The 22,954-nt window shown below is 44.6% G+C and overlaps 1 protein-coding gene across 2 annotated transcripts in view; it reads right to left on the minus strand.

The window, feature by feature from the left end:
• LOC139539405 (tyrosine-protein kinase RYK-like) overlaps positions 1–15,245 on the minus strand; it is a 180,687-nt gene extending 165,442 nt beyond the window's left edge. For both annotated transcript variants that reach the window (XM_071342306.1, XM_071342307.1), the window contains exon 1: positions 14,875–15,245. In XM_071342306.1, the coding sequence (XP_071198407.1) occupies positions 14,875–15,100 (226 nt within the window). In that variant the 5' untranslated portion in view covers positions 15,101–15,245. The remainder of the gene's footprint in view (positions 1–14,874) is intronic.
• Between the last annotated feature and the right edge of the window lie 7,709 nt (positions 15,246–22,954).

The raw sequence follows: 22,954 nt of genomic DNA on the forward strand, positions 1-22,954 counted from the left end.
GAGAGGGCGAGACAGCGAGAGAGAGAGAGAGGGCGAGACAGCGAGAGAGAGGGCGAGACAGCGAGAGAGAGAGAGAGGGCGAGAGAGAGAGAGGGCGAGAGCGAGAGGGCGAGACAGCGAGAGGGCGAGACAGCGAGAGGGCGAGACAGCGAGAGAGAGAGACAGCGAGAGAGAGAGACAGCGAGAGAGAGAGAGAGACAGCGAGAGAGAGAGAGAGGGCGAGACAGCGAGAGAGAGAGAGAGACAGCGAGAGAGAGAGAGAGACAGCGAGAGAGAGAGAGAGACAGCGAGAGAGAGAGAGAGACAGCGAGAGAGAGAGAGAGGGCGAGACAGCGAGAGAGAGAGAGAGGGCGAGACAGCGAGAGAGAGAGAGAGACAGCGAGAGAGAGAGAGAGACAGCGAGAGAGAGAGAGAGAGGGCGAGACAGCGAGAGAGAGAGAGAGACAGCGAGAGAGAGAGAGAGGGCGAGACAGCGAGAGAGAGAGAGAGGGCGAGACAGCTAGAGTCAGCTCCATTCACTGAAGCTAAAGACACTTCAACAACTGATGTAAAATGTCTGTCCCCAAGCATCTCAGACCAACTACATCAGAAGATGGAATAGCAACAGCATTTACACTCTAGTATACATTCCAATACCATTACTCCAGGACTGCGTCCCAAACAGCACCCTATTCCCTATGTAGTGCACTACTTTTGACCAGAACCCATAGGGAATAGAGAGTAATTTGGAGGAAGATATAGCCTACCCACAGCATTTCCTCCAAGTAGATTCACTAGAATATCATTATAGAAAAGACTTAAGGCATACCATGGACAGTCAGCCCCTATTTACTGAGGAAGAAGTCATTTACAGGAGGGAAGCTGCCCTGCTCTGAACAGACTCATACTGCTTCTAATATCTCTATTTGTTTTGGTTGGAGGCTGGAAGTCCTCGTGTCAGGGCTGTGCCAGGCTTTGACAGACGGAAAGGAGAGGGAGAAGGGTATGAGGTGGAGGAGGGGAGCGGGAGGGAGAGCAGAGGGATAAGGGAGATTCCTGGGCTAGAATTTAGACCCAGCAGTCATACGTAGTCATAGACCAGGCAGGTGGAAATTCTATCATGACATAGTTAGGGTTCAACAGAGGTGCACAGGCACTTCTACTGACCCTGATGCCAAGACAGGAAAAACACCTCCTCCTCCTCCTCCATGCCAGTGAACTGAAAGCCCTGAAAAGAAAATGAAAAAACAACCAGATCTGTGCCCAGCGGGGGGGAGAGAGAGAGAGAGAGAGAGAGAGAGAGAGAGAGGGGATAGAGGGAGGAGAGAGAGAGGGGAGAGCGAGAGAGGAGAGAGGGGAGAGAGGAGAGATAGAGAGGGAGAGAGGAGAGATAGAGAGCGAGAGAGGAGAGATAGAGAGCGAGAGAGGAGAGATAGAGAGCGAGAGAGGAGAGATAGAGAGCGAGAGAGGAGAGATAGAGAGCGAGAGAGGAGAGATAGAGAGCGAGAGAGGAGAGATAGAGAGCGAGAGAGGAGAGATAGAGAGCGAGAGAGGAGAGATAGAGAGCGAGAGAGGAGAGATAGAGAGCGAGAGAGGAGAGATAGAGAGCGAGAGAGGAGAGATAGAGAGCGAGATAGGAGAGATAGAGAGCGAGAGGGAGGAACGGTAGAAGAGACGGAGAAAGCCTCTGTTAGTGAACCCTCCCTGTGTGCAAAGAACCTGGGCCTTGCAGCCCCTTGAAAGAGGATTGCACATCTCTCTCCCTTCCTCTGATACAGGCCTACAGCTCTTATTTCAGAGTGAGTTACCATGGAGGAATCTCGATGCACACTTCACTAAGCAAGCAGCAAATCAGACCGGGGGGTGGGGGGGGGGGGGGGGTGAGATTTTATCTGTTCTAAATGGCATCCTATTCTCTGGTCAAAAGTAGTGCACTCAATAGGGATTAGGGTGGCATTTGGGGGGAACACAGCCAGAAGGGCAGGCAAACCTCAGGAAACTGGAGAACAGAAACGTCATAGAAACAGACTGAATGTACGCACCGACACACAATCAGCAACGCACAATCAGCAACGCACAATCAGGAACGCACAATCAGGAACGCCATCAAAGAGCAGAAGAGTAGACGTGGATCTAGTGTTGAGCTTCTGTACGTTTCCGATACTAGACAAACAAAAAAAATGGTTCGGTACTAGAATGTGTGTTACTTCTGTCAAAATCGGTCTCACGGATCAAGTCTGTATCAACCCGGCCGATGTCCCCCTGATAGCGCGACCACAACCACAATCACGCCTGATCCACATAGCCTGCACTGGCAGTCTGGGCTGCGTCACGTCAGCTCCCCACTCACGCTGCATCATGAACCTTCCAGAAGGACAACCATCTCTGCCGCACTTCACCAGGCCTTTACGGTAGAGTGGCCAGACGGATGCCACTCCTCAGTAAAAGAAGGTACACGAGAGCCCGCTTGGAGTTCACCAAAAGGCACCTAAAGACTCTCGGACCATGAAGAAGAGAAAGGAGAGGCGGGACTTGCAGCGTGTCAAGCTTCACAAAATAGACCCAAGTTCTATTTTAGCGCCCGGCTATGCAGACGCTCGTTGACGCACGGGAGCAGCGTTGTTGCAATGATTGAATAACATGTATGTGTACATATATTTTGCAACGCTCACACAAGCGATGCGAGCAGTGTGGTCAGCATGTAACTCACACATAATCAAACATGTTTTTTCTTGTATACTGAGTACATGTACAATTATAATTAAAACGTGTTTAACTGATTGAACAAACTATTTTTTTTTTGTTCTTCTATTTATGCTTTTCATATCAGCCCTTTTGGTCGTCCAACCTCAACTGAACACTGTTTTCACCACTTTTACACTCTACTGTTTTTACATGCTCTCATGTAGATGCCTACCCTAGATCACCGAGACCCTAGATCACCGAGACCCTAGATCACCGAGACCCTAGATCACCGAGACCCTAGATCACCGAGACCCTAGATCACCGAGACCCTAGATCACCGAGACCCTAGATCACCGAGACCCTAGATCACCGAGACCCTAGATCACCGAGACCCTAGATCACCGAGACCCTAGATCACCGAGACCCTAGATCACCAAGACCCCATCTAACCCCCCCCAACTCTAGAGCAGCAAGACCCCATCTAACCCCCCAACCCTAGATCAGAGACTCCATCTAACCCCCCCAACCCTAGATCAGAGACTCCATCTAACCCCCCAACCCTAGATCAGAGACTCCATCTAACCCCCCAACCCTAGATCAGAGACTCCATCTAACCCCCCCAACCCTAGATCAGAGACCCCATCTAACCCCCCCAACCCTAGATCAGAGACTCCATCTAACCCCCCCAACCCTAGATCAGAGACTCCATCTAACCCCCCCCAACCCTAGATCAGAGACTCCATCTAACCCCCCCCAACCCTAGATCAGAGACTCCATCTAACCCCCCCAACCCTAGATCAGAGACTCCATCTAACCCCCCCAACCCTAGATCAGAGACTCCATCTAACCCCCCCAACCCTAGATCAGAGACTCCATCTAACCCTAGATCAGAGACTCCATCTAACCCCCCAACCCTAGATCAGAGACTCCATCTAACCCCCCCAACCCTAGATCAGAGACTCCATCTAACCCCCCCAACCCTAGATCAGAGACTCCATCTAACCCCCCCAACCCTAGTACTAAGACTCCATCTGACCCCCCAACCCTAGATCAGAGACCCCATCTGACCCCCCAACCCTAGAGTACTAAGACCCCCATCTAACCCCCCAACCCTAGCTCACCAAGACCCCATCTACCCCCCCCCAAACCTAGATCACCAAGACTCCATCTAACCCCCCAACCCTAGATCACCAAGACTCCATCTAACCCCCCAACCCTAGAGTACTAAGACCCCCATCTAACCCCCCCCCCAACCCTAGAGTACCAAGACTCCATCTAACCCCCCAATCCTAGATCACCAAGACTCCATCTAACCCCCCAACCCTAGAGTACTAAGACCCCCATCTAACCCCCCCCCCCCCCCCCAACCCTAGAGTACTAAGACCCCATCTAACCCCCCCAACCCTAGATCAGAGACTCCATCTAACCCTAAAAACAGACTAGCCAGCGTTGTTTACATTTTGTCAGATGAGATTAAAGCTCCAGGGATCAGAGAAGACTGACTGTGATGTAAATACAGCCAATCATATTCCACCTTTCATCAAACACACAAAAGACAGGTGAGTTTGAACAGAGAGAACAAAATGAGTCAAAAGAACAGAGATTACAAAAGTTCTGTTTGAACAGAGAGGACAAACTGAGAACAGAGAGACAACACAGACAACGTGCAGCAAGCTAGCTACTCCTGTAGACGAGTCAGATTAGGAACCTGTAAAAGGCATTAGAGAGCTCTGGAGGTCCCCAGAGAGAAGTAGGAGGGAAAGGCTGACAGGGATGAGGGGAAAGAAGGAACGTACATGGTCTCTATTGAGCCCTGAGCTGAAGCAGAGAGAGGAGGGTCTCGCTGCTAGTCTCAGGTCTAGGCACACTCCTCATAGCCCGGAGAGGAAGTCTGTTTGTGCCATCATGCCATTTCCTTGTCACTTCATTTATTTGGCTTGACAAATGGCAAAAACAGATCTGGGACTAGGCGATAACACTTCAGTCCTCACCATAGCAAACTCATCGGCAAGGCCCATATCTATGAGCAAGATTAAGGCTGTTGGCGTTGGTGAACGGCCTATTTACAGACGAGGCTGGTGAACTTGAAAATATCCTAGTTCTTCCATGGCCTGCATACTCACCAGACATGGTCACCCATTGAGCATGTTTGGGATGCTCTGGGTCGACGTGTACGACAGTGTGTTCCAGATCCCAACGTCACACGGCCATTGAAGAAGACTGGGACAACATTCCACAGGCCACAATCAGCAGCCTGATCAAGTCCATGTGAAGGAGATGTGTCGCGCTGCACGAGGCAAAATGGTGGTCACACCAGATACTGACAGGTTTTCTAATCCATGCCCCTATTTTTATTTATTTTAAGGTATCTGTGACCAACAGATGCTTATCTGTATTCCCAGTCATGTGAATGATTCATAACAGTTATTAAAATCAAAGCGTAAATATACCAGCGAGTCTATCAGACAGTGGCCGTACTGATCAGACAGGACAGTTATCTATCAGACAGAGGCAGTACTGATCAGACAGGACAGTTATCTATCAGACAGAGGCAGTACTGATCAGACAGGACAGTTAACTATCAGACAGTGGGGCAATCTGCATTTTCAAAACATAGACCAAAAAATATATTGTTTTAAACCATTTCACATGCGTTTTATATTGAAAGTGAACAATGTTTTCTTGCTTCAATAGAGTGATCAGGGACGTGTAACTATAGTTTTCCTTGACAGAAAAATCCATTAGTACAACACATTCAGACAGGAAATAGTTACACGTTCATCAGACGACAACAGAAGTGCAACCACTATTTGGCAGGCAGCCACACAAGGAGCTTAATGGAAAAAGCATGGCCTTTTATATATATTTCTAAGGTTTTATCATAGAAAGAATAGAGCCAGCTACATTTCCTTATGGTTTTGTTTGAAGATAATCTTGCATTTTACTGTAGAAATGAGTCTAGACCGAGAGAAAAGTACGCGGAGAACAGCAGCTACACCAGTCAGAGCGCTGTCTGCTGATAGATGACAATTCACTAGTGGGCGTTCTGAGTGGAGAAGTGTAACTGAAGCACAAAATGCGTCCGATGCCGAAGCAGAAATTACAATCAGTATTTTAAAATCTGCACTTACAAAACCGCAGCGAGATTCGGGTTCTCTCTTTTGTTTTTTGTGTGTGAAGAAAAAAGCTGAATTCTGTATTAAACGTGATCTCTGTTGAACCTCCTCTTATACTGTGGAATTCAAAACGAGAGCAGCGCAAAACGATTTAAAAACAAGGAAGTGAGTTCGGGAAAAATCTGAAACGTGTGTATCTTAGAAATTGTTTTCACATATAAAAACGTCATATACATGAACTCAGAATCAAATTGGGAGTCCCAAATATAATATGTTTAATGTGATAGAAAATGTATTTCGATTTGGAATTTTCAGGGAGATGGCACGCTGAGAAACCTAGGCCAGAATTTTTATTAAAAATACAAAATCAGAGTCATAAAAGAAGCACCTTGTTTCAGCAAACAACCCCTCAGTATACAGAGACGACCGAATACACAACAAATCCAAAACGGCAACCAAAAACACAAACTCGTAATACGAAGAAAGACGGGCCGGGAAAAGTTAGCATGGCGGCTAACAACCACAACCTCGCATCGTACCACAACTATGGTGAGGAAGACTGACGGTGAAACTCCAAAAAATGGGCCCAGACACTTAACACACTAAAACTTCACAACATTAACAAATCCATGAACATCCTGAACAAAAGCCACTCGACAGGCAACATCTATCCCCTCCTCAACAAGATCTCCCGCTACATACTGGGGCGGCCCGACATCGAACCAGTCCCCCGAGATTAAACGAGGGCACCAAGACCATCCCAGGACGAGAGTCCCCCCGCACCTTAATACTACACCAGCTGAGATGGACCATCTCAGATTAGCATGTATGAATAGAACTTCACATTGAATCTATATGCTGACGACATTCTACTCACCCTGCAATCTCCCTACCGGTAGTCTTAAAGCTAATTGACTGCTTTGGTTTTCTATGGTTTTCTTTCAGGATATAAGATAGAGAGTATGCCTGTTTACACATTACAGCCTGACTTAGTGGGTCCTCCATTTGCTTGGAAGGCTGGTGGTATGAAGTATATAATAATTCATATAGTATCCCCCCCATAACTAACATATTCAGCCTAAACGGACCTTAGAGTCGTCCAGGTCATCAAATCAATGTAATAGTCCGGTGGCGATTTGTATTAATTGTTCAGCAGTCTTATTGCTTGGGGCTAGAAGCTGTTGAGGAGCCTTTAGGTCCTAGACTTGGCGCTCCGGTACCACTTGCTGTACGGTAGCAGAGAAAACAGTCTACAGTGATCCCTCGCCACTTCGCGGTTCACTTATCGCGGATTCGCTATTTCGCGGATTTTCATAATGCATTTTTTTTTTTTTTTTGGTGCATTGTGCTCTGCATTCTGATTCGCTAAAAACTCACTCCCGCTTCTTGTATCAAAACATGCTACGAATTGTGCTATCATTTTGTCGTCTCGTGCAGTTATGTGTACGTACATAAAACAGCTTGGCAAATTTACATTAAGTTGGCCAGGAAGGAAGGAAGGACTAACGCTTGGTCGCTTAGCAACCATGGTGCGAATGGCCACTGAACTTAAGCGAGTAGCTGAGGAATGGGACCCTTTGATGAGCCGTTCATTACAGTTCTCCAACGTAATCGATGGTGGCATGTCGGTGTACAAGGATCTTTTTGCAAAGAAGAAAAAAGAGCGACAACAGCTGCCTATCACTATGCTCTTCTCCCGAACAAACACACCTGCACCGCGGGCTTCAGAAGAAGAGAACACTGCAGAGCGCAGTCAGGATGCAGCGGCCCAGTCTGAAGAGCAGTGAAACGGCCTACACGTGAGTCACTGTATTTGTATACATGTAATAGTTGCTAATTGTAAAAAAAAAAGAAGTTTTCTATTTCGCGGATTTCACTTATCGCGGGTCATTTTCGGAACGTAACCCCCGCGATAAACGAGGGATTACTGTATAACTTTGGTGACTGGAGTCTCTGACAATTTTATGGGCTTTCCTCTGACACCGCCTATTATATTGGTCCTGGATATGGCAGGAAGCTTGGCCCCAGTGATGTACTGCGCAGTACGCACTACCCTCTGTAGCGCCTTGCGGTCAGATGGCGAGCAGTTGCCATACCAGGCGGTGATGCAACCAATCAGGATGCTCTCGATGGTGCAGCTGTTGAACTTTGAGGATCTGGGGACCCATGCCAAATCTTTTCAGTCTCCTGAGGGGGAAAAGGTTTTTTTGTGCCCTCTCCATGACTGTCTTGGTGTGTTTGGACCACGATAGTTTGTTGGTGATGTGGACACCAAGGAACTTGAAACTCTCGACCCGCTCCACTACAGCCCCGTCGATGTTAATGGGGGCCTGTTCGGCCGTGAGTGAACAGGGAATACAGGAGGGGACTGAGCATGCTCCCCTGAGGGGCCCCCGTGTTGAGGATAAGCGTGGCAGACGTGTTGTTGCCTACCCTTACCACCTGCGGTCGGCCCGTCAGGAAGTCCAGGATCCAGTTGCAGAGGGAGGTGTTAAGTTACAGAGTCCTTAACTTATTGATGAGCTTTGAGGGCACTATGGTGTTGAACGCTGAGCTGTAGTCAATGTACAGCATTCTCACATAGGTGTTCCTTTTGTCCAGGTGAGAAAGGGCAGTGTGGAGTGCGATTGAGATTGCGTCATCTGTGGATCTGTTGGGGCGGTATGCAAATTGGAGGGGGTCTAGGGTGTCGTTGAGGATGCTGTTGATGTGAGCCATGACCAGCCTTTCAAAGCACATGATGGCTACCGACGTGAGTGCCACAGGGCGGTAATCATTTAGACAATGTTATCCCCAAGGAAGTGAAGGTAACCTAAGAGAGACAGCTCTCCCCCTATCTGTAAGGGGCAGAGATGTATTACCTAGCCTCTCTCTTCCATCTGTCTCCAGTCATGGTTTTAGGAGCTAAGACTCTCTCCTCACAGTTCTTAAAGAACAATCAGAAACCCAGGATAGGGTATATAGATCGGAAACTGACTGTACCTAGATTCAAAAAGGTGGGCTGGGTGTCCCAGATGTATTCTTGTATAATTATCACAATTAAAGATATCCCCTTACATGGACTTACAGATCGGAATGTAAGATTGGTAGCTGGGCGTGGTTAGAGGAAATGATGTCACTGCACAGGTTTGTTCACCTGGCATCAACGATGGTACAGCCTCAACGACGGTACAGCCTCAACGACGGTACAGCCTCAACGACGGTACAGCCTCAACGACGGTACAGCCTCAACGACGGTACAGCCTCAACGACGGTACAGCATCAACGACGGTACAGCCTCAACGATGCTACACGACAACCTGATAATTACACTGTCAAGGGGCAGTTGGGGATTTAAGATGCTGCACATATTTAACCAGGTAGGCAAATTGAGAACACGTTCTCATTTACAATTGCGACCTGGCCAAGATAAAGCAAAGCAGTTCGACACATACAACAACACATAGTTACGGTACAGAGTCAATGTGGAGGTTATATACAGGGTGTTACGGTACAGAGTCAATGTGGAGGCTATATACAGGGTGTTACGGTACAGAGTCAATGTAGAGGCTATATACAGGGTGTTACGGTACAGAGTCAATGTGGAGGCTATATACAGGGTGTTACGGTACAGAGTCAATGTGGAGGCTATATACAGGGTGTTACGGTACAGAGTCAATGTGGAGGCTATATACAGGGTGTTACGGTAGAGAGTCAATGTGGAGGCTATATACAGGGTGTTACGGTACAGAGTCAATGTGGAGGCTATATACAGGGTGTTACGGTACAGAGTCAATGTGGAGGTTATATACAGGGTGTTACGGTACAGAGTCAATGTGCAGGCTATATACAGGGGGTACCGGTACAGAGTCAATGTGGAGGCTATATACAGGGGGTACCGGTACAGAGTCAATGTGGAGGCTATATACAGGGTGTTACGGTACAGAGTCAATGTTTTTTTTAAATTTTTTTTATTTAACCTTTATTTAACCAGGTAGGCAAATTGAGAACACGTTCTCATTTACAATTGCGACCTGGCCAAGATAAAGCAAAGCAGTTCGACACATACAACAACACATAGTTACACATGGAGTAAAACAAACATATAGTCAATAATACAGTGAAAAAAAAAATAAGTCTATATACAATGTGAGCAAGTGAGGTGAGATAAGGGAGGTGAAGGCAAACAAATATATGTATAAATAAATAAAAATATAAAAGGCCATGGAGGCGAAGTGAGTACAACACAGCAAGTAAAATAAAAACAAAAAAAACAATGGAATGGTTGGTTTGCAGTGGAAGAAAGTGCAAAGTAGAGACAGAAATAATGGGGTGCAAAGGAGCAAAATAAATTAATAAATAAATACAGTAGGTAAAGAGGTAGTTGTTTGGGCTAAATTGTAGATGGGTTATGTACAGGTGCAGTAATCTATGAGCTGCTCTGACAGCTGGTGCTTAAAGCTAGTGAGGGAGATAGGTGTTTCCAGTTTCAGAGATTTTTGTAGTTCGTTCCAGTCATTGGCAGCAGAGAACTGGAAGGAGAGGCGTCCAAAGGAAGAATTGGTTTTGGGGGTGACTAGAGAGATATACCTGCTGGAGCGCGTGCTACAGGTAGGTGCTGCTATGGTGACCAGCGAGCTGAGATAAGGGGGGACTTTACCTAGCAGGGTCTTGTAGATGACCTGGAACCAGTGGGTTTGGCGACGAGTATGAAGCGAGGGCCAGCCAACGAGAGTGTACAGGTCGCAGTGGTGGGTAGTATATGGGGCTTTGGTGACAAAACGGATGGCACTGTGATAGACTGCATCCAATTTATTGAGTAGGGTTTTGGAGGCTATTTTGTAAATGACATCACCGAAGTCGAGGATTGGTAGGATGGTCAGTTTTACAAGGGTATGTTTGGCAGCATGAGTAAAGGATGCTTTGTTGCGGAATAGGAAGCCGATTCTAGATTTGACTTTGGATTGGAGATGTTTGATGTGAGTCTGGAAGGAGAGTTTACAGTCTAACCAGACACCTAGGTATTTGTAGTTGTCCACATATTCTAAGTCAGAGCCGTCCAAAGTAGTGATGTTGGACAGGCGGGCAGGAGCAGGCAGCGATCGGTTGAAGAGCATGCATTTGGTTTTACTTGTATTTAAGAGCAGTTGGAGGCCACGGAAGGAGAGTTGTATGGCATTGAAGCTCGCCTGGAGGGTTGTTAACACAGTGTCAAAAGAAGGGCCAGAAGTATACAGAATAGTGTCGTCTGCGTAGAGGTGGATCAGAGAATCACCAGCAGCAAGAGCGACATCATTGATGTAAACAGAGAAGAGAGTCGGTCCAAGAATTGAACCCTGTGGCACCCCCATAGAGACTGCCAGAGGCCCGGACAACAGACCCTCCGATTTGACACACTGAACTGTAAAAAGGACTGTTTCTTTTATCCTGTCCAATCTGGCATTACCCCCTGTTTTACAGCTGAGAGAAACACTTTTAATAGTAGACACCTGGCAAAGCCACAGTATTTCATATATTCAGATTATTAAAGATTATATTCTATCATTTTCCCAAGTGAAGGGCAGATTATAGTTTGAGAGACTTCTTTTTCTACAGCTTAAGAGAGTCATATACATATATACTGCCTCTGATTGGGATCAGAACCTCAGGAAAGCTGCCTCCGTGAGAAGAATTGTATCAGATATTTATAGAAATAAATAAATAAAAATAGATTTTTGGGGGGGATCCCAAATGCATATTCCCCTCATTCGGTTAGGATGGGAGTGTGACCTGAACACTTCTCTCAGGGTCAGGACATTCAGTTCAAGATATTGTGTAGAGTCTATATCGCTCCGGTACATATTTCAAAATGGATAAAAATCTAACTTGTGGTAGCAAGCAACAGCTCTACTCCACATGTTGTGGAAATGCCCTGTAGTGAAAACATTGGTCTGAAGTTATTTCAGTTTTGTCCCCCCCCCAAAAAAATTGGTGTCCAATTTCCAGCGTGTCCCATCTCATGTTTACTTGGTAAAAGAGCAGAAAATACACTGTCTAATGTTACAAATCATTCTTCTTAATTGGAAGACACGTAAGGTAAATCGTTTTTCTGTGAACCGCTGGTTGGAGGACTAACTTAGACCTTTTATACACGGAACATACAGCTTTGCCTGCTCAAGGACTTCCATTTAGGTGTGCACGGTCACTGAGACACTGTACGCAAGTTCTTGGACTCTGGAAATGTACAAATTAAAGTTTAAATCCTGTTGTCTATACTTGGAATATCTGCAAATTACAAAAAATTGTATGAAATAAAAACCTGTATTTTAAAAAATGTTATGATGCACACCCCCTCCCACTATGTTTTGTATGTTCTGCCATTCCTGTGTTGTTTCTGTTTGTTGCTGGAAAAACTACAACTGTCAACAGTAAAAGATTTGCGCTTTTCGACCATTTTTCAAAGTCCCACCTCAAATCAAAACAAATCCTTATTGGTCACATACACATTTACATTTAAGTCATTTAGCAGACGCTCTTATCCAGAGCGACTTACAACTTCGGTAGGCACCACGTACACGCGGTTAGCAGATGTTAAAACGAGTGTAGCGAAATGCTTGTGCTTCTAGTTCCCAACAGTGCAGTAATATCTAACAAGTAATCTAACAATTCCCCCAACAACTACCTAATACACACATCTAAAGGGGTGGAATAGGAATATATACATATAAATATACTAATGCGAGATGGCCGAGCGGCATAGGCAAGGTGCAGTAGATGGTATAAAATACAGTATATACATGTGCTATGAGTAATGTAAGATATGTAAACATGATTAAAGTGACATTATTTAAAAGTGACTAATGATAGCATACGGTCTAATACGGTTTGCTCCATTTAGAGCCACGTCTCAGTTGTGTGATTCGCATTTGACTCGAATTGATTTGATGTCACTTAATAAATCCACACGCCCCTTTAAGTTCCAAACAGTCCCACACTGTCAAGCAGGTCCATTCACCAGTACTTTGAGCCTGGGGACGTGGTTACAGACAGACAGCGTTAAGAAAACACAAGTAACCAAGCCACAGACAGCATTGTGTGGGAGGGGAGGGGGGGGGGGGGTCTTATGTTATAGTACACGTGGTCCTCAGTAGCTCAGTTGGTAGAGCATGGTGCTTGTAACGCACAAGGTAGTGGGTTCGATTCCCGGGATCACCCGTACGTAAAATGTATGCACACATAGGCGATTCTTATTTACAAAGACGGCCTACCCCGGCCAAACCCGGATGACGCTGGGCCAATTGTGCGTTGCCCAATGTGAGTCGCTTTTTTCCTTACGGGCCCTGGTCAAAAGTAGGGCACTATATAGGGAATAGGGTGCCATGGGCCCTGGTCAAAAGTAGGGCACTATATAGGGAATAGGGTGCCATGGGCCCTGGTCAAAAGTAGGGCACTATATAGGGAATAGGGTGCCAGAGAGGCTGTTTCAGCTTCTGTCAGCTCCCTCTCTCCTGTAGGAAATGGCTGCTCCAGCATTTCAAACACCTTCAGTAGGCACCATGTTAATGACTCCCTCTCTCCTGTAGGAAATGGTTGCTCCAGCATTTCAAACACCTTCAGTAGGCACCATGTTAATGACTCCCTCTCTCCTGTAGGAAATGGTTGCTCCAGCATTTCAAACACCTTCAGTAGGCACCATGTTAATGACTACCTCTCTCCTGTAGGAAATGGTTGCTCCAGCATATTCAAACCCCTTCAGTTGGCACCATGTTAATGACTCCCTCTCTCCTGTAGGAAATGGTTGCTCCAGCATTTCAAACCCCTTCAGTTGGCACCATGTTAATGACTCCCTCTCTCCTGTAGGAAATGGTTGCTCCAGCATTTCAAACCCCTTCAGTTGGCACCATGTTAATGACTCCCTCTCTCCTGTAGGAAATGGTTGCTCCAGCATTTCAAACCCCTTCAGTAGGCACCATGTTAATGACTGGTTCCAAACTAACTGCCACTCGACCGCCTGCCTGCCTGGCCTAGTGCACGTCGCAAACTAACAAACCCCATATTAAAAACAACTCAAACAGTCACAACAATCGGGTGGCCTTATCCCTGATCCTGTTACAACTAGCCTGAGTGCCAGTCTGTTTGTGCTATCATCATGTTTACATAGATGGTAAAAAGCACAAACAGATCTGGGACCAGGCTTTGTAAATCAACCCTGAATGAGAAATGCAAAGCACAGTCCCAAGCAAGAAGACCCAATGTTTGGAATAAGGCCTTACAGTCCATATGGCTCTTGTGTATCTGGAATAGTCATTATATGACGGTTTAGGTCTAAACTACAGCTCAGATTCCGTTTTTTTAGAGTCTAAAGAATATGATGCATGTGTTTGGCTCTGGATGTACGTTAGCCTGGCAATATGGCCTGGCTTTAAATGTTGCAGCAGTCTCACCATTCCTTCAATACAAAGTGGTCCCTGTCCTCATTTCACATGTTTCCTCTTAACATAATTAGTTCCTAAAAGACATGGGGTTTGGATCGGGGAAAAAATACTACATCTCTCCTTTCAACCATTTTCCATGTTACTAATGTTCACTTCACTCAATAAGCCACACTTGACGTATTTTACACCAAGGCATTCATTCCCGTATGGGTGAATCGGTATAGAACAATGTACGAATCTCGTGTTGAGCCTATATTCCAAAACGACATGTTAAATCACAATGACTTACTACTTGTTTTTAAATGGGTCAACTTTTTAACTTTGCAAGCAAAAGACGTGGCTAACTTGTTGGCGTGTATCTGCTTGATGTTAAATTACGTTAGCACTTTTGTCTCCCAGAGAGTTTAGCTACATTTTGTATTCCAGAAACTATGAGGCGTCTTGAAAAAGACCACATCCTCAGCGGGCCATATTCAATGGACTAAACTGTATATTCTACAAGATAGACAGCTACCTAGTAGCGATCAACCCAGCCGGTGTAGTTAACTAGTTAACTTCTTGTTTTCGGAGTTTGCTGGCGGCTAACGGTAGCTGGCTAGCCATGGTATACACCCCTCTCAACACTCCAGTAAATACTTTTGATTAGCTCACAGGTAGACAACTAGGTCTTTTAAAAAATGGGCCATGCCACTGGTTCTTACCCAAAAGCTTCTTGACCTCCTCCTCGCTCATGTAGACGTTGACACTGGGGCGATGGTTGATGCCCAGAGCAGGGGCACTGCTAGTGCTGGGGTTGGCGAGGCACAAGGTCCCTTCCAGCAGCAGCAGGAAAAAGAAAACTCCGAGGCTCCACTGGACCGAATCTGCCCAGCCTCGATACACGGAGAGGCTGCCACAGCGGCGAACCAGTCCCCGCTTCCCCAACATTTCACTTGTCTTGTAGGTTGTTGCGCTTCTTCGAAAAAAAAAAAAGTCGGTTTCCCCCCACCTTGTTTCCAAATCCTCGATGTATTTATCATCCGTAGTTCAAGTACATTTTTAAAGGCAACATTACTACTTGTTGTTCAACCGCGGTGTCTCCCTGGTTCTTGGTAGTTAGCAGGCTAGCTACCGTTAGCTAACTGATTAGCCGAACAAGCTAACTAACTTCGGACAGACTGCGCTAACTCGGACCGCGTTTATGCGGTTCGTTTTTGTTTTTGTCACGTTTGCGAAGGTTTGGATACAATTCTGTATTCACTATCCTTTGCGTATATTATCCTACTTAGATATGTTTAATTTGAGAACCCGTTAAGATAAATAGTAACGATTTCCCCCAAAATAACATCCAGGTTTGTCCTTTCATGGTCCTTGTTGTTCCTTCCCCTAGTAATCTCAGCTTTCACTGGAGGGAGGGGACAACGAGGGTGCTCGTTGATGACAGAATCCAGGGTCCGGGAAACGCGCCTGATAACATTTCGGGGGGAACTGAATAGATCCTTTCTAGCATGCAGATGAATGGTAATTTACAGTCTACTTTGTATAACGACACATACAACTAGTTTGATTGAATAACGCAATGGATTCTCATCAAACAAACACGCCGCAGGTAACATTATAGGTGTGTGATTGATTAAAATGTTACTTGGCCCTCTAATGTACAATTGCAGCACAGCCACAATTGAGCTCTTTCAGGAGAAAGAGGGGAGAGCACACCCCCCCTCCCTGCCATCCACATCGACAAGGCTGTTGTGGAGCGGGGTAGAGAGCTTCAAGATGTTTGGCGTCCACATCACTAAGGACTTAACATGGTCTTCCACACACCCGCTCAGTTGTGAAGAGGGCACGGCAGCACCTCTTCCCACTCAGGAGGCTGAAAAGATTTGACATGGGCCCTGAGATTCTCAAAAAGTTCTACAACAGCACCATTGACAGCATCTTGACTGGCTGCATCACCGCTTGGTATGGCAAGCGGTACAGTACATCACTGGGGCTGAGCTCCCTGCCATCCAGGACCTCTATATCAGGTGGTGTAAGAGGAAGGCCCGAAAAAAGACCCAAAGACTCCAGCCACTCAAGTCATAGACTGTTCACACTCCTGCCGTCCGACAAACGGTACTGGAGCGTCGGCTGTCGGACCAACAGGCTCAGAGACAGCTTCTGACATAATTTCCTGTTGCTACTCTGTTCTTTATTTTACTCTTATTATTATCTATCCTGATGCCTAGTCACTTTACCCTGCCTTCATGTACATATCTACCTCAAATACCTTATTATTATCTATCCTGATGCCTAGTCACTTTACACTGCCTTCATGTACATATCTACCTCAAATACCTTATTATTATCTATCCTGATGCCAAGTCACTTTACCCTGTCTTCATGTACATATCTACCTCAAATACCTTATTATTATCTATCCTGATGCCTAGTCAATTTACCCTGCCTTCATGTACATATCTACCTCAAATACCTTATTATTATCTATCCTGATGCCTAGTCACTTTACCCTGCCTTCATGTACATATCTACCTCAAATACCTTATTATTATCTATCCTGATGTCTAGTCACTTTACCCTGCATTCATGTACATATCTACCTCAAATACCTTATTATTATCTATCCTGATGCCTAGTCACTTTACCCTGCCTTAAGGTACATATCTACCTCAAATACCTTATTATTATCTATCCTGATGCCTAGTCACTTTACCCAGCCTTCATGTACATATCTACCTCATTATTATCTATCCTGATGCCTAGTCACTTTACCCTGCCTTCATGTACATATCTACCTCAAATACCTTATTATTATCTATCCTGATGCCTAGTCACTTTACCCTGCCTTCATGTACATATCTACCTCAAATACCTTATTATTATCTATCCTGATGCCTAGTCACTTTACCCTGCCTTCATGTACATATCTACCTCAAATAGCTTATTATTATCTATCCTGATGCCTAGTTACTTTACCCTGCCTTCAGGTACATATCTACCTCAAATACCTTATTATTATCTATCCTGATACCTAGTCACTTTACCCTGCCTTCATGTACATATCTACCTCAAATACCTTATTATTATATATCCTGATATCTAGTCACTTTACCCTGCCTTCATGTACATATCTACCTCAAATACCTTATTATTATCTATCCTGATGACTAGTGACTTTACCCTGCCTTCATGTACATATCTACCTCAAATACCTTATTATCTATCCTGATGCCTAGTCACTTTACCCTGCCTTCATGTACATATCTACCTCAAATACCTTATTATTATCTATCCTGATGCCTAGTCACTTTACCCTGCCTTCATGTACATATCTACCTCAAATACCTTATTATTATCTATCCTGATGCCTAGTCACTTTACCCTGCCTTCATGTACATATCTACCTCAAATACCTTATTATTATCTATCCTGACGTCTAGTCACTTTACCCTGCCTTCATGTACATATCTACCTCAAATACCTTATTATTATCTATCCTGACGCCTAGTCACTTTACCCTGCCTTCATGTACATATCTACCTCCAATACCTTATTATTATCTATCCTGATGCCTAGTCACTTTACCCTGCCTTCATGTACATATCTACCTCCAATACCTTATTATTCTCTATCCTGATGCCTAGTCACTTTACCCTGCCTTCATGTACATATCTACCTCAAATACCTTATTATTATCTATCCTGATGCCTAGTCACTTTACCCTGCCTTCATGTACATATCTACCTCAAATACCTTATTATTATCTATCCTGATGCCTAGTCACTTTACCCTGCCTTCATGTACATATCTACCTCCAATACCTTATTATTATCTATCCTGATGCCTAGTCACTTTACCCTGCCTTCATGTACATATCTACCTCCAATACCTTATTATTATCTATCCTGATGCCTAGTCACTTTACCCTGCCTTCATGTACATATCTACCTCAAATACCTTATTATTATCTATCCTGATGCCTAGTCACTTTACCCTGCCTTCATGTACATATCTACCTCAAATACCTTATTATTATCTATCCTGATGCCTAGTCAATTTACCCTGCCTTCATGTACATATCTACCTCAAATACCTTATTATTATCTATCCTGATCCCTAGTCACTTTACCCTGCCTTCATGTACATATCTACCTCAAATACCTTATTATTATCTATTCGGATGCCTCGTCATTTTACCCAGCCTTCATGTACATATCTACCTCATTATTATCTATCCTGATGCCTAGTCACTTTACCCTGCCTTCATGTACATGTCTACGTCAAATACCTTATTATTATCTATCCTGATGCCTAGTCACTTTACCCTGCCTTCATGTTCATATCTACCTCAAATACCTTATTATTATCTATCCTGATGTCAAATCACTTTACCCTGCCTTCATGTACATATCTACCTCAAATACCTTATTATTATCTATCCTGAAGCCTAGTCACTTTACACTGCCTTCATGTACATATCTACCTCAAATACCTTATTATTATCTATCCTGATGCCAAGTCACTTTACCCTGTCTTCATGTACATATCTACCTCAAATACCTTATTATTATCTATCCTGATGCCTAGTCAATTTACCCTGCCTTCATGTACATATCTACCTCAAATACCTTATTATTATCTATTCGGATGCCTCGTCATTTTACCCAGCCTTCATGTACATATCTACCTCATTATTATCTATCCTGATGCCTAGTCACTTTACCCTGCCTTCATGTACATGTCTACGTCAAATACCTTATTATTATCTATCCTGATGCCTAGTCACTTTACCCTGCCTTCATGTTCATATCTACCTCAAATACCTTATTATTATCTATCCTGATGCCAAGTCACTTTACCCTGTCTTCATGGACATATCTAGCTCATACCCCTGCACAGTGATCTGGTACTGGTACTTCCTGTATATAGCTCCACATTGATCTGGTACTGGTACTTCCTGTATATAGCTCCACATTGATCTGGTGCTCCCTGTATATAGCTCCACATTGATCTGGTACTCCCTGTATATAGATCCAAATTGATCTGGTACTCCCTGTATATAGCTCCACATTGATCTGGTACTGGTACTTCCTGTATATAGATCCACATTGATCTGGTACTTCCTGTATATAGCTCCACATTGATCTGGTACTGGTACTCCCTGTATATAGCTCCACATTGATCTGGTACTGGTACTTCCTGTATATAGCTCCACATTGATCTGGTACTGGTACTCCCTGTATATAGCTCCACATTGATCTGGTACTGGTACTTCCTGTATATAGTAGCACATTGATCTGGTACTGGTACTTCCTGTATATAGCTCCACATTGATCTGGTACTGGTACTTCCTGTATATAGCTCCACATTGATCTGGTACTGGTACTTCCTGTATATAACTCCACAGTGATCTGGTACTGGTACTTCCTGTATATAGCTTCACATTGATCTGGTAGTGGTACTCCCTGTATATAGCTTCACATTGATCTGGTACTGGTACTCCCTGTATATAACTCCACATTGATCTGGTACTGGTACTTCCTGTATATAGCTCCACATTGATCTGGTACTGGTACTTCCTGTATATAACTCCACAGTGATCTGGTACTGGTACTCCCTGTATATAGCTTCACATTGATCTGGTACTGGTACTTCCTGTATATAGCTCCACATTGATCTGGTACTTCCTGTATATAACTCCACAGTGATCTGGTACTGGTACTCCCTGTATATAGCTTCACATTGATCTGGTACTGGTACTTCCTGTATATAGCTCCACATTGATCTGGTACTTCCTGTATATAGCTCCACATTGATCTGGTACTCCCTGTATATAGCTCCACATTGATCTGGTACTGGTACTTCCTGTATATAGCTCCACATTGATCTGGTACTGGTACTCTCTGTTTAAAGCTCCACATTGATCTGGTACTGGTACTCCCTGTATATAGCTCCACATTGATCTGGTACTTCCTGTTTAAAGCTCCACATTGATCTGGTACTGGTACTTCCTGTATATAGCTCCACATTGATCTGGTACTGGTAATTCCGGTATATAACTCCACATTGATCTGGTACTGGTACTCCCTGTTTATAGCTCCACATTGATCTGGTACTGGTACTTCCTGTATATAGCTCCACATTGATCTGGTACTGGTACTTCCTGTATATAGCTCCACATTGATCTGGTACTGGTACTTCCTGTATATAGCTCCACATTGATCTGGTACCTCCTGTATATAGCTCCACATTGATATGGTACTTCCTGTATATAGCTCCACATTGATCTGGTACTTCCTGTATATAGCTCCACATTGATCTGGTACTGGTACTTCCTGTATATAACTCCACATTGATCTGGTACTGGTACTCCCTGTATATAACTCCACATTGATCTGGTACTCCCTGTATATAACTCCACATTGATCTGGTACTTCCTGTATATAGCTCCACATTGATCTGGTACTGGTACTTCCTGTATATAGCTCCACATTGATATGGTACTGGTACTTCCTGTATATAACTCCACATTGATCTGGTACTGGTACTTCCTGTATATAACTCCACATTGATCTGGTACTGGTACTTCCTGTATATAGCTCCACATTGATCTGGTACTTCCTGTATATAGCTCCACATTGATCTGGTACTGGTACTTCCTGTATATACAGTGGGGAGAACAAGTATTTGATACACTGCCGATTTTGCAGGTTTTCCTACTTACAAAGCATGTAGAGGTCTGTAATTTTTATCATAGGTACACTTCAACTGTGAGAGACGGAATCTAAAACAAAAATCCAGAAAATCACATTGTATGATTTTTAAATAATTAATTTGCATTTTATTGCATGACATAAGTATTTGATCACCTACCAACCAGTAAGAATTCCGGCTCTCACAGACCTGTTAGTTTTTCTTTAAGAAGCCCTCCTGTTCTCCACTCATTACCTGTATTAACTGCACCTGTTTGAACTCGTTACCTGTATAAAAGACACCTGTCCACACACAATCAAACAGATTCCAACCTCTCCACAATGGCCAAGACCAGAGAGCTGTGTAAGGACATCAGGGATAAAATTGTAGACCTGCACAAGGCTGGGATGGGCTACAGGACAATAGGTAAGCAGCTTGGTGAGAAGGAAACAACTGTTGGCGCAATTATTAGAAAATGGAAGAAGTTCAAGATGACGGTCAATCACCCTCGGTCTGGGGCTCCATGCAAGATTTCACCTCGTGGGGCATCAATGATCATGAGGAAGGTGAGGGATCAGCCCAGAACTACACGGCAGGACCTGGTCAATGACCTGAAGAGAGCTGGGACCACAGTCTCAAAGAAAACCATTAGTAACACACTACGCCGTCATGGATTAAAATCCTGCAGCGCACGCAAGGTCCCCCTGCTTAAGCCAGTGCATGTCCAGGCCTGTCTGAAGTTTGCCAATGACCATCTGGATGATCCAGAGGAGGAATGGGAGAAGGTCATGTGGTCTGATGAGACAAAAATAGAGCTTTTTGGTCTAACTCCACTCGCCGTGTTTGGAGGAAGAAGAAGTATGAGTACAACCCCAAGAACACCATCCCAACCGTGAAGCATGGAGGTGGAAACATCATTCTTTGGGGATGCTTTTCTGCAAAGGGGACAGGACGACTGCACCGTATTGAGGGGAGGATGGATGGGGCCATGTATCGCGAGATCTTGGCCAACAACCTCCTTCCCTCAGTAAGAGCATTGAAGATGGGTCGTGGCTGGGTCTTCCAGTATGACAACGACACGAAGCACACAGCCATGGCAACTAAGGAGTGGCTCCGTAAGAAGCATCTCAAGGTCCTGGAGTGGCCTAGCCAGTCTCCAGACCTGAACCCAATAGAAAATCTTTGGAGGGAGCTGAAAGTCCGTATTGCCCAGCGACAGCCCCGAAACCTGAAGGATCTGGAGAAGATCTGTAGGGAGGAGTGGGCCAAAATCCCTGCTGCAGTGTGTGCAAACCTAGTCAAGAACTACAGGAAACGTATGATCTCTGTAATTGCAAACAAAGGTTTCTGTACCAAATATTAAGTTCTGCTTTTCTGATGTATCAAATACTTATGTCATGCAATAAAATGCAAATTAATTACTTAAAAATCATACAATGTGATTTTCTGGATTTTTGTTTTAGATTCCGTCTCTCATAGTTGAAGTGTACCTATGATAAAAATTACAGACCTCTACATGCTTTGTAAGTAGGAAAACCTGCAAAATCGGCAGTGTATCAAATACTTGTTCTCCCCACTGTAGCTCCACATTGATCTGGTACTGGTACTTCCTGTATATAACTCCACATTGATCTGGTACTGGTACTTCCTGTATATAGCTCCACATTGATCTGGTACTGGTACTTCCTGTATATAGCTCCACATTGATCTGGTACTGGTACTTCCTGTATATAGCTCCACATTGATCTGGTACTGGTACTTCCTGTATATAGCTCCACATTGATCTGGTACTGGTACTTCCTGTATATAACTCCACATTGATCTGGTACTGGTACTTCCTGTATATAACTCCACATTGATCTGGTACTGGTACTTCCTGTATATAGCTCCACATTGATCTGGTACTGGTACTTCCTGTATATAGCTCCACATTGATCTGGTACTGGTACTTCCTGTATATAACTCCACATTGATCTGGTACTGGTACTCCCTGTATATAGCTCCACATTGATATGGTACTGGTACTCCCTGTATATAGCTCCACATTGATCTGGTACTGGTACTTCCTGTATATAACTCCATATTGTAAGGGCTGTCGCTCTCCTCATC

Source organism: Salvelinus alpinus, chromosome 15 (assembly GCF_045679555.1).
Source record: "Salvelinus alpinus chromosome 15, SLU_Salpinus.1, whole genome shotgun sequence".
Lineage (NCBI taxonomy): Eukaryota > Metazoa > Chordata > Actinopteri > Salmoniformes > Salmonidae > Salvelinus > Salvelinus alpinus.